General features: G+C 40.1%; 1 protein-coding gene across 10 annotated transcripts in view; it reads left to right on the top strand.

The window, feature by feature from the left end:
- The window catches only part of rnf220a (ring finger protein 220a), a 207,560-nt gene that overhangs the window by 141,769 nt on the left and 53,196 nt on the right, over positions 1-12,595 (top strand). For all 10 annotated transcript variants that reach the window (XR_007038727.1, XM_047368823.1, XM_047368821.1 and 7 more), the window contains one exon: positions 11,268-11,397. Coding sequence is in view for 9 of the 10 variants with exons in the window: in XM_047368823.1 (XP_047224779.1) it covers positions 11,268-11,397 (130 nt within the window). In the remaining variant the exon portion in view is untranslated. The remainder of the gene's footprint in view (positions 1-11,267; positions 11,398-12,595) is intronic.

Here is a 12,595-nt window from a genome sequence, read left to right as displayed (position 1 = left end):
TTAGTCGTATGTGACTAAATCACATGGTTCCAGTTAAAAATAAGCCATAATACAGGAAAGATCCAATAATGGCCCATTTTTTTTTCTATTAACCAGTGAAGTCCAACAGGATTTTATTTAAAATGTCCACATAGGAGGTCAAAATAGATTCACTAAGCTTTTGGAAGACAAACAGGCCCAAAGCATCACAGATCCTCCATTCATACTGTACTCAAGAGTAGGAGTGAGGTGTTTTTCCTATTTTGTGCTTTAAATTACAAATATTTTATAGGATTGTTAGGGGTACCAATAATTGTGCTACAAGTGATTTTGTTAAAAGTTTGACTTTTCTATATTCTTCAATGTGAGACTATGGTGCTGCAATAAATTTTTTATTTATTTATTTATTTTAAGGCTTATTTCACAGGTGTCATTACGAGGTGTCAATTAATTTGGCTTACACTGTAAAAGGGTGTCCTGAAAATGCTCTTTACTCCTTCCTTTTCAGTGGGAAAATAATTTATGTTTTCAACTTAAAAACTGCCCTGCTCATGTGAAAAAAATTACATCCTTCATTTCAGATTTGACTCTCTCCTCTCGTTCAGGCACAGAAATGTTTTGACTCAAGCGACAGCAATCACAGTTGCTTTAGCACACACACAGACACACACACACCTTTTCCCCTTCAATCCTTCTATCCGGCCATCTCTTCATCCCTCCTCTCCGCTGAGCCGACATTTCATTTGCTTTTCTAAAAGTGACAACCCCAGGGAGCAAGGGAGGGATAGTGGAAGGGCCTGGTGATGAGTTTTGAGCAGGGCGTGGAGGAGTGCTATTTAAAAGCACCATGCATCATTGTCAAGGAGCGAGAGTGCACACGCAGACACACACACACACCAGATCTGACGGATACAGGAAATGCACACATGCACATACTAACGCAAAGCAGCCTGGGTGGCAAACTGAAGTTGACCCCCGTTCCATTTCATCAAATGCCCTCTGAATGAGCCAAACAGCCTCATCTGTTTTACACACACATACACACTAGCATAGACAGAGATCAGTGTCTAGCCTGCTTAAATCACAGCTCACTTAAGCAAAAAAATCATATCACTTCACAGACACACACACACACACACACCTTGCTAGTCCCATTTGTGTTAATATGGCCCCTGGTTTTGGGCTTTAGGGCTCATATTTGCCATTATGGAGATGACGGCTTTACGGAGCCCCTATCACCTCACCTTGCATCGGTTGGGGAGAAGACAAGGAAGAGTCAAAATGAAGGCTGACACCTCGGCTGGATTTATTTGATTGCGGATGCGAGGCAGTGTCATTCTGGAGAAGGGGAATGTGGCGGCGGGAGGAGGAGGAAGCCCGGACCCTCAGGCTAAGTGAAAAGGAGACAAGAAGAAGACGGTGGAGTGGTGGGGGAAATGGTGAAAAAAAGAAAGAAATAAAGGACAGGAAAAGAAGGGGGGGTTGCAGAAGTGCCCCCACTTTTGCTTTCGTGAATCAAATCAAATTCCTCTTATCGCACATTATTTGAAGAGGTTATCGGGTGCGGTAATGCGGTTACGCGCCAGGCCGCGGCTGAGAGATTTCCTTGTTTACCAATGTTGGCGGGTGTTATAGCTAACCAGGACAGAGGGGAGCCGGGGGGTGGGGGGTGGGGGGAGGGGGTGGGGGGGGGGGGGGGTGCAAGAGAAGGATGTGGAATAGGGTTGGAGGACATGAAAACAGGTGTAGCAGACATGTATGAAAACCCATATAGAGGAAAAACAAAATAAGGAATGGATTTGTAAAGAAAAACGAGAGAGTTTTTCAAGGACACAAAAACAGACTGCACTTGCAGATGTTTTGCAAACGGATTCAGGAGATGTATTTACAGCATGTGCATTTTGCAAGAGTACCCATTGCATTGCACTGTGTGTGAGAAATTAGAGTGGCACCCACAAAAAACATGCTGTATGTGTGTGCCAGCCCATAACTCCTCTCCCTTCGCTTATCTGACTCTTACTGTTGTGTTTAAATCCAGTTTACATGCCCAGCAGTCATTAGCTGATTGTGCGTATAATTTATAGGTCTGATAAATTCCTTTCAGAAGATATAAAAAAAGATGTAAAAGAAAATGATCCAGTTGGTGGAATATCAGCCATTTCATTCCCGTCCTTGTCCAGTAAAGGTTCAAGCCAGTTTTTCCCTTTCCTAAAGCAGCAACCCTTAGAATCCAATACACTTCTAATGTTTGAATATGTTATGTGTGAACTTAGGTTTTAAAAAAACTTCAAAACCCACTTACAGGGCCTTGCAACAGTACTGATGCCCTTTAAACTTTGATATCTTTCATGTATTGCATTTGGGATTTAATGTGACAGACCAACACAACATGGTACCTAAATGTGAGGTGAAGGTTAAATTATACATGGCTTTCAAAACCTTTTAGGTTTGAGCTTTAAATATTTGAACAACCTTAAGAACTGTTCAGTCCATCATCAAAAAAATGGAAGGAATATGGCCTAAAACTCACCAAGGCATATGCTGTCCACATCCAGGCAAGATAATTAATCAAAGAAGCAGCAAAGAGGCTCATTGTAACTCTGGAGGAGCTGCGAAGATCCACAGCTCAGGTGGAGAAATTTGTTAAAGTATTATCGCACTCAATAAATCTGGCCTTTATGGAAGAGTGGCAAAAAAAAAGACATTGTGAAAGAACTTTACCATATTGGAGACATGGCAAACACGTGGAAGAAGGTGCTCTGGCCAGATGTGACCAAAACTGGAATTTTTGGTGTTATGCAAAATGCTATGAGCTGTAGACGACAAACACTGCATATCAGCTTGACCACACCATTCTCCCTGTCAACATGATAGTGGCAGCATCATGCTGTGGGGATGTTGTTCTTCAGCAGGAACAGGAAACTGGTCAAGGTAATTCTGCAATAATACAAGTTAAAGGCTGTAAAGGACTTGAGACATGGGTGGAGATTAGCCTTCCAGCAGGACAATGTTAAAAGAAATGTTAAATCAGTGGTGTCGGTGGCCTGAATGTTGTTTATGTTGCTCTGATTCAGCTCTCTCAAACCAAACGATTGAGGGAGATTATTCTTCCATTTGAATCAGTTGTGTTAAAGCAAGGACACATTTAGGACCTGCAGGGCTCCGGCCCTAAAATTTTCCTCAGTATTCCCGAATATTGGCTTCTTTGGGCTGATCTTTCATGTAAAATAGCAACAAATACACAAAAGTTGTTACTTTACAAAATATGACCTGGTCAAAGGGTGTGAATACCTTTCCAAAACACTGTACATCCACTGAGAGGCAGCAGTGCTGGGCAAGATAAAAGTGAAGAGATGACACATAATACAGGTCATTAATGGGATTTGGACCCTCAGAGTAGTGAGCGCATGCTTTGCCTCTTAGCCCATTGAGCCGTGAGGACACCCCGAAATGATGTTTTATCTCAGGCCCCATTGAGAGTAAGTATTGAGCTGACAATCCTTGTCCTCTATGGAGGTGGCCTTTTACCTCAGCCCATTGTAGTCTGTGACTAGCAGCCTGTGCTATCTAGCATCTATTGATTCCCACTTCATCTGGACCTGAGCAACAGAGGGAGTGGACACGGATGCTGAGAGACAGAGAGGAAAAGGTGTTCAATGAATTAAAATTCCCCTTAAATAGTTAAAAGGTATTGGGCCTGTTTCCTGGTGAGAAAAAAATTACAATTTCTTGGGGATGTTTTCAACAGAGCCACTAATATTAGGAAGAGGTCTTCTATAATATTATAGGTGTCCACATCTGTTAGAGCAGAAACAAAGAAAAAGAAGGGTTATTGTGTGAAATAAACACTTATAAAAGTATAGAGTAAGGAATGGAAAATAGGTATGGGACGGTAGGAAAGCAGGAATAAGTGAAGTAAATTAGAGCTTTCGATAGAATGTATTAAAGGGAAAGAATCAGAATACAAGGACAGGACAGGGTAAAAGAAGACTACTTGTCTTTGGTGTCCACTCTTCCGTATGATCTGACTTCCTCCTCCTTACCATCTGCTGTGTGTAATGGCCCATCACTGTGTTTGTTTATAGGACTTCTCCTGTTATTTTAGGGATCTAAATGCTTAGCCAAGGACAGGTTTCATTTTAACACATCCTAAGCTTGACTTGGAACTTGCAAAACATGTGAAAGAAAAAGACGTTCTGTATTTAGCAAGCCATACAGCAGCGAGTTTAAAACTGTGGTACAGGTACCACTGGTAGTAACACTGGTTTTCTTGAGCTGCATTTTGTACAAATGTTGGTATCTGCAAGGGGAATAAACTACTGACGTTTGCTTCATCACAAACCTCTTAAGTTCCAGTTTAACTGAAGCAGGCTAAAGTGAACCAGACAGATGTGTGACAGATACTACATTCCATTTTCCTATGAAGTTGGATCTTGGATTTGGAAATGACATCCAACCCAACATAACTGTGCTCCAGTCTGAATTTGAAAACCATTTTCTTTCTTATTGACCAGCTTAGTGGTCAGGCGAACTATTATTAGTAATACAAGCTTATAATGTATATTAAAATATTGTAGCAACATATTGGCTCAACAAGGTTTTGCTGTGCTGTGTATATGAAACATTTGATGGGAAATAAATCATCAAAAGTGCTGATAAACTTTTTTTTTACACTCGCTATCACTAAGTTTTCTATGTAAGGCAGCTATACTGGATTTTAAAATGGGACTTCCACTTGTATTTCCAACTTCACTACAAGTTAGACCTTGGAAATTTCAGCTTCTAAGTAAAATGCATTATAAACTGCATCATGAAGCTCTGTTTTATTTTTGCTATTATGGCACCACCTTGAACTTCACAGCCCTCTCCCTGACCCTTTTTTTCTTACAGCCTGTGCTGAATTAACACATTAGTGTAATCTCAAAAAGCAAGATTATATGTCTGCATTCAAATATGACAATATTTTAATTCTATGAACCCCTGGCAGATCAGGCTTCCCAGTGTGATTGTGCCAAATAGCAGCCAATCAGATGGTGTTGTACATTTTGCCTCAATTGCTTTTTTAAGGGAGTAAGTGACCCAAACCTGATAGCTGCCATTGTTTAAACATGTTTGGTACAAAGATGAAAAGACCTTATACTTTATTTCGCCTTACAAGATGTTTTTAACCACACATTTATTCCTTAAGGTAAATTAAACATACTGAGAGCTCCCTCTATTGGACCAAAAGACAAAAAACGTTTTTGTAATAGCGAAAATTGCACTGTTAAATATTTTTTGCATCTGGATGTTAATTGACTTTGAACGCTGTTTACCATGCCGGAGGGAAGAGATGTAAGCACACAACTACATTTGAAAACAAAAGTAGCAACAGAAACTCAGATGAGACAAACTTTCCCTTCATGCTTTTTTTCTTCTCGATCAGCATAATACTGCCCCTGATCGATCCATTACTACTGCATGACGTTGTTTGGGCCGGTATAAAAATCTCTGTGTGAAAGCAATCTCTGGACTGGATCAGCAATGTGAATGCGCCCTAAATTACCTTTGCATCAATCTCAAGAGGCCAGTCAAACAGCTGCAGCTTTTAACGCTGACTCCGTTCACATAAAGAAGGCTGTTTTAGGGTCAGCCAGACAAAGTGTTATGTCACTACAACTGTACGTAGTAAATACATCAGACAGAGGATGTGCTTCCTGACAGTGACTCATTCGTAACATGAACAAAACCAGTGAGCGCTGCTTAGTGCCTATGGAAAAGAAGAAATGTAGCGATCAGGGGGGGAAGCGAGAGAATGAGATTTTAAAAGAGAGGTGGAAAAGGAAATGGAAGATACAGAGAAATGATTGAGATGGAAAGAAAGAAAGGCAGAATAGACACTGAGACAAAGAGAGATGAGATGATCCATCTTGGCCTGTGGGGCCTATATTCCATCATTCTTGTCATGGAGGAAAACACCTTTGTCCTGTCCTCCATGCATGCATCCAACCAACACTCATTTACTCTCCAACTGGTGTTTCACTGAGGAATCTCGCAACTAAAAAGTCCTGTCAGGCCTATTTCCTTGATTTTGTCGTGCCTCCATCCCCCACCTTTTCTGACGGCCCTGTCTTCCCTGCGCTTCCCAAGATTGAACGCTCCCTTGTTGGACCACAGGATGAGTGTGTGATTGGAGGTGTGAGGTCCAAAGTAGGACACGTGGGTACAAATGTGTGTGTGAGGCTCATGGGCCAACATTAATCATGTTTAAGGGGCTGACAAGCTTGGTGTGAGACATCGCATCACATCAACACCTCACTCCTTTTCCTCTTGTTCTCCTCCACGTTCACTGGATTTATCTCTCCACTGGCCTCTCCCTATTGCTCACTTTCCTCTGGGGAAGGCTGACAAAGGAAAACACAGAGAGGAAATATGTAAAAGATATGAACTGGCAATTAAAAGGAAGGATAGGAGAATTTGAAAAGATACTTGGATTTAAGAAGGGTTATTAGTCAAACCTACAAGATATGGAAATAGGACAAAATGCAGTGAGGATTTGGAAATAGACTATCTGACGCTTTCTCAAATATTGTGACGTTACAACTAAAAACAATGAATAATATTAGGATTTTTAATGATAGAGCAACACAAAAAAGAGCATAATTGTAAAGCGAGAAGAAAATTCAGCATGTTTTTAAACATGTCCGACAAATAAAAATCTAAAAAGAATTGAGTCCAGTTCTAATTTGCCTCCTTTACTCTGATAGTTCTAAATAAATTCCACTTCCAGAAATCACCTAAAATGTAAGCAGAGTGCTCAATTGGCGACTGTGGCTCAGTAGGAAGAGTAGTTGTCTTGCAATCGGAAGGTTGTGGGTTTGATTCCGGCTTCCTCCTGCTGTATGTCGATGTGCCCCTGGGCAAGGCACTTAACCTCAAGTTGCCTACCGATCTGCGTATCGGTGTATGAATGTGTGAGTGTTAGTGAGTGCAATTGGGTGAATGTGGCTCTAGTGTAAAGCACTTTGAGCGGACCGGAAAGGCGCTATATAAATTCAGTCCATTTACCATTCAATTACCTATGTAATTGTAATTTAATCTCAGTATGCTTTTTTCTAAAGGACTTGGAGATTTCTGAAAGAACCCTGTTTAAACTAAAGGGGCACAACATGTAGGTCAGTGATAAAGGTGTGGAAAACCTAAAGAAGGGTTAGGTTTCAAACAACCTCTAAAGCTGATTTGAAAGTTGACTATTGCACAATTGCAAATGTACCAAATATGGCCATCTGCCAGAATGAACAAATTAAAAACTAATAAAAGCAGCCAAGAGGACCATATTAAATCTGGAGGAGCTGTCAAGATCCACAGTTTGGATCAGAGAATCTGTTAGAAGAACAACTATGTTTGTGCACTCCACAAATCTGACTTTTACGTAAGAAGAAAGTCATTGAGGTGTCCCATTTTGCAGTTTGCTTTAAACCATGTAGAAAACATAGCAAGCATGTAGAAGAAAAAGTTGTTCTACAGGGTATTGACTCAGGGGGCTGAAAATGTATTTGTGAAATGTACATTTAACCCTCTACTTTAAAGCCTTCAAATTCAAGGGGGATGAAAACTTCTTCAAGGTATAGGAAATATACCAAAACCAATTTGAAACCAGATCTTCTCAGTGTTCTAGCATTGCAGCTTTTTCATAAAACGTATCATATCTGAGATACTGTATCTGATATTACGTTATAACATCCATGTTTTCCTCATGGGAAATTGCATCTTTTATATAAGGATGCTTTGTTTTTTTTTGTTTTTTGTGATATAATTGGGTCATGTATAAGTTATGCTTCTTTAGTTTTAATCTTGGTAAAAAAAAAAAGCGTTTGATCTTTTGTAAAAACAAAATCCAATCAATTTATGCTTTAAAAATGCTGTACTTTTAGTTTTATGTCAGTATTTCACTTCTTGCCTGTTGTTATATGCTTGCATTTATATTTCCACATCAATCTCTGGAAATAGAAAAATTATTTATATAGAATGTTTTACAGCTCAAAGAAAAATAGCTTCATATTGAAATGCAAAAAAAGAAGCCATAACTTCTGAATAAACATTAGGGTTTTTTAACATTACAAAAGCCTAAAATTGCACAATTCTGTGTGCGTCCATGTGTGTGTTTGTCAGTGAAATGTAGGAGTGCATTTATCTGTGGGTTAGACGGAGCCCTCATTGGCTGCAGACTGAGGATTGGGTCTTCCTTTTCTTGCAGTGGAGGCTTGAGATTGCTCCAGCCTGCCTCAAATTATCTTGTCAAGGCAATAATGAAGGATGGTGGGATTGGGGGCCAGAGCAAAGGATATCCATTTAACTTTCTCACACTTTGTCACCTTATAACCATGCATTTCAGCACATTTCACTGGCATTTTACGTCACAACAGTACCACATACTGTAATTGTGAAGTGGAAGAAAAATGACACTTTGTTTTTAATATATTTTGTAATATATGTTTTACAAATAAAAATGTAAAATGTGCAGAGTGCTTTTAAATTCTGCCCCCTTTGCAACTAACCTCATTATTTAATTTCAGTGTAAATATTTCAGGTCTGTGAGGGCCTCAGAGGGTTATTGGAGAAGAATAGTGGACAAACAGCATCACAAAGACTATGGAACACAGCAGACATAGGTCAGAGATAGAGTTGTTGAGAAGTTGAAAACAGGTCTAGGGTATAAACCAATACACCCAGCTTTAAACACCTTGGGGAATTTGAAACAGAAGAGCACAATGACAAAACTAACAAGGCCTTGCCAGCCACCTGAACTTGCCCAAGCAAGGATTTATAGATTATATCAGAGAAGCAGACAAGATGTAACTCTAGAGGAGCTGCAGAAATAAACCGCTCAGGTGGGAGAATCTGTGACAGCTAATATGAATGCACTCCTCAAACCTGGTTGTAATGGAGGAGTAGCAAGAAAAAAATGCCATTGTTGAAAGAAACCACAATAGATTCCATTTAAGGAAATATAAGAGAAACAGAAGGTTGATTAGACCAAAATTCAACTTTGCAGCCAACATTGAAAGCAGTATGTGGTGAGGAAAACTGACACTGCTAATCATCACCACAATGAAACATGGTGGTGGCAGCGTCGAGTAGTGGGAATGTTTTTGAAAATACTGCTTTGTTTTCTTCCACTTCAAAGTTTGTATCTGACAAACCCCAATGGGTATGCCACTGTACATGGCGGGTAAAAACACAAGAAAAAAGAAACAAGGTAAAATAGGAGATGAAGAAAAAAATTTGAAAGAGAGAAAAAGGCAGGCATGATGACGGAAAGTTTTGAGTGTTTTTTTTCATAGTCACTGGGTTCCTTTAAGTAAAGGGTGCAGCTTTGTATAACCACACACACTAACAAAGACCCAATAAGGGAGTGGGTGCGTTGTCTGTTGAATCATCATGCAGAGTATTTAATGATAGAGATTCACGTCTCCTGAGGGCCACAAATGCATGTGCATGATTGTGATTGTGTTAGTGCGTAAAGGCAGATAAGACAAAGAGGGAGTCCTCCCCACTTGACTCTCTGTGTTGCCATGGTGACAAGCTGTCTAAACAGGATATCCTGGCTGAGATGGGGCCTTTTGTTCATGGGCTAAAAATAGCCATGTTTGATTGGCTGAACACTGGGAATCAGGAAGTGTCTTCCAAAATGAACCACTGATACAGTTTCAATAGCTGCTATTTTTAGCCAACCCAGACAGACAAAGTGGTGACAGTAAGGGACAGGATTCACACAGCTGAACGCATACAACACAAAAGCCTCAAAGAGTATACAACGCAAAGGGTGCACGTTTCACGCAAAGCACTGGATGACCAATGAAACTCATGTTGATACACAAAACAGGTGGGCCCCACCCTGCTGTTCTGCTGATCAAGGACAATGAAGTGAGGTGGTGTTGGCAGACTCTATACAGCATAATCTCATCCATGGCAGACATTTCTTTAAGTCCTCCACCCCCCTATCCCCCTCACTTTGATCCCAGAGCAACATTTCACAATAAAGTCTGCTATCTGTGTGAGTAATCTAATGTACATTCACTTAATGTTTGCAACTTTATAGAGTAAGGAAAAAAGTGTTTTACCAACAAAGCTTATACTGAAAGTGTTGGATTGTACCTCCTTTCGCTTGATTGTTTTACAGTGCTGTGCACAAGGATTCACGATCCTTCGGTTTTTCCTTTGTTATGATACAATATTGAACCTCAATTTATTTTTTTTATTTGATAAACCAATACAAAATAGATCATAGTTATTAAGTAGATCTGAAATAATGGTTTTTGGTTGTTTTTTTATGAATTAAAATCTGAACAGCAGAGCATGCATTTGTATTCAGCCCCCTCTAACTCCAATTACAGATGCAAGTCTTCTGGAGTCTTCATTGATGTTTTGCTCATATCTCTTTGTAGAATTATATCAAGGTCAAATGGATTAAAAAGAGATTATATGTGAACATTAGTCTTGCCAAAAGACTCCTATTAAATTTAGGTCTGGACTTTGACTGGGCCATTCTAACACGTGAACATGCTTTGATCTAAACCATTCCCTTGTTGCTCTGCTTGTGTGTTTAGGGTTGTTGTCTTGCCCCCATCAATTCAGACTAGCTTCCCTGTGCTTGCGCAAGAAAAGCATCCTCATAGGATGATGCTGCCCCCACCATGTTTCAGCGTGGAGATGGTTGATTCAGGATGATGACGGATGATGTGCTGTGTTCATCTGGCTAGAACACCTTTATACACATGTATAAATGACATGCATGCCTTTCATATAGGCCAAAGAGTTCACTTTGGGTCTCCTCTGACCAGAGGACCTTTCACATGTAAACTGTGTTCCCTCTAGAGTAGATTTCAAATGATAGTTTTTTCATGTTTTTTAACCTAACCCTGCTTGAAACTCCTCCAAAACATTATCCATGGCCTGTCTTGATGTGTTCCTTGATGCTGTTTGTTCACTAATGTTCTCTAAGGTCTGATGTTTTCACAGAACAGCTAGATTTATGCTGAGATCAATTTACAAACAGCTAGACTCTGTTTAGGTGACCCCTGAAGGCAAATGGTTGCACTTGATGTTTTTAGTGGAATCAGAGCAAAAGTGGCTGAATACAAATGTACCTTCAAATTTTATTTGCACATGACTTTGTGGTCATTACCTGACAAAATGTGAAGAAGTTCAATAATTTTGCAAGACGCTATAGATTCGGGGTTACATTTACAGAGTCAGAATCTGTTTTTGTACTGATGTTTTCTGTCCCTCTTTGCTGTTGTCTCCAGGTAAAAAGAAGATGTCCCTATATGACAACCAGGCTCCAGTTTGTCCAATTTGCCAAGTGCTGCTGAGGCCCGGAGAGCTACAGGAGCACATGGAGACAGAAATAGAGAGACTAGCTGCCATATGTCTCAGGTAGGCCGTACAAGCTCATAACGTTTGAGAGTTGTTCAAATTTAAACTGAATTTATTTTTAATTTCGCATGTAACAAACCATAGCGTTACGTAATACTTAATGGTCCTTGTGTATTAAAACAGGATGAGCCACACAGTGCCTGAAATGAAAAGGTAAACCAGAAAAGAACACCGTAGACAATGGTTGGTGTTGGGGTCATTTAACCCCTAAGGTGAGGGCTTCAACTCAGTTCAGCCCTTCTGTTAGGCTCACCAAGCAATATTTCTCCTGTGCACGCATTTGGGTGCCATAAATCTGCATAAAAGAGATAAACATGCTGTCAATGTAAAGCTAAGTGTTTCCTACAGGGATTAGGATTCACACCTGTGACCTGAGGTTCCACGCCGCCTTTTTCTTCTCCTCATGGCAGTTGCACGAGCCGTTTTACGAGGGATAAATCAACTCCAAGCCCTTTTAACGATAGGACACAGCCATTAGGATCCATATTTCTCCTCGAACACATGCCAGGCTGTGAATGTGTGTGTATGCATGTGTATGCTTGTACATGCGTGTTTGTATGCCTGCGCGTGTTGCCCCACATGTGGGTGTGTGTGTTTGCGTGACCCGGTGTGCACTATAGAGGCCCAGCTTTATGATAGTCCCCATTAACCTGGGGAAACAGGGCAGCAGACAGCATCACCCTGCATTGAAATTTGAGTTGCACCTCATCCCTTTAATCTTCCTCTCTACAATCACTCTCATCATCTGGTTCAGTCTTTTTATGTCTCTATCCTCTCATCCTTAATTCTCCATATTCTTTATGATGTTTCCTTTTCCTTTTCTCTTACATCCAGGCACGATGCAGGCATCTTCAAGAACTTGTGTTGTTTTAATGTTAATCCCTACCATCTACATAAATTACATTAAATCATATCCATTACAGCAGTTCAATGTACATGGACCACACATTATTCTGCCATCATAGATCACCTAGAAACAACAGGGCTGTGAACTAATAATTGAATGAATATAAATGTAAGCATTCTTCACAATTTCGGCTCAACTAGCAGAGTAAGAAAGTGATGCATGGATGAAACAGATTATTTTATGAAGCAAACTTTTAGGTGAACTATTTGATGGAACTAAGCTGTGAAAAGCTTGAGCTTAAACTAACACTTTTAACTGAGCTTCTGGTTAAGGAATATAAATAGTTAATAT

This window comes from Girardinichthys multiradiatus, chromosome 6 (genome assembly GCF_021462225.1).
Source record: "Girardinichthys multiradiatus isolate DD_20200921_A chromosome 6, DD_fGirMul_XY1, whole genome shotgun sequence".
NCBI classification, from domain to species: domain Eukaryota; kingdom Metazoa; phylum Chordata; class Actinopteri; order Cyprinodontiformes; family Goodeidae; genus Girardinichthys; species Girardinichthys multiradiatus.
The sequence above is the reverse complement of the archived record's forward strand: the minus strand, read 5'-3'. Positions and strand labels throughout refer to the sequence as shown.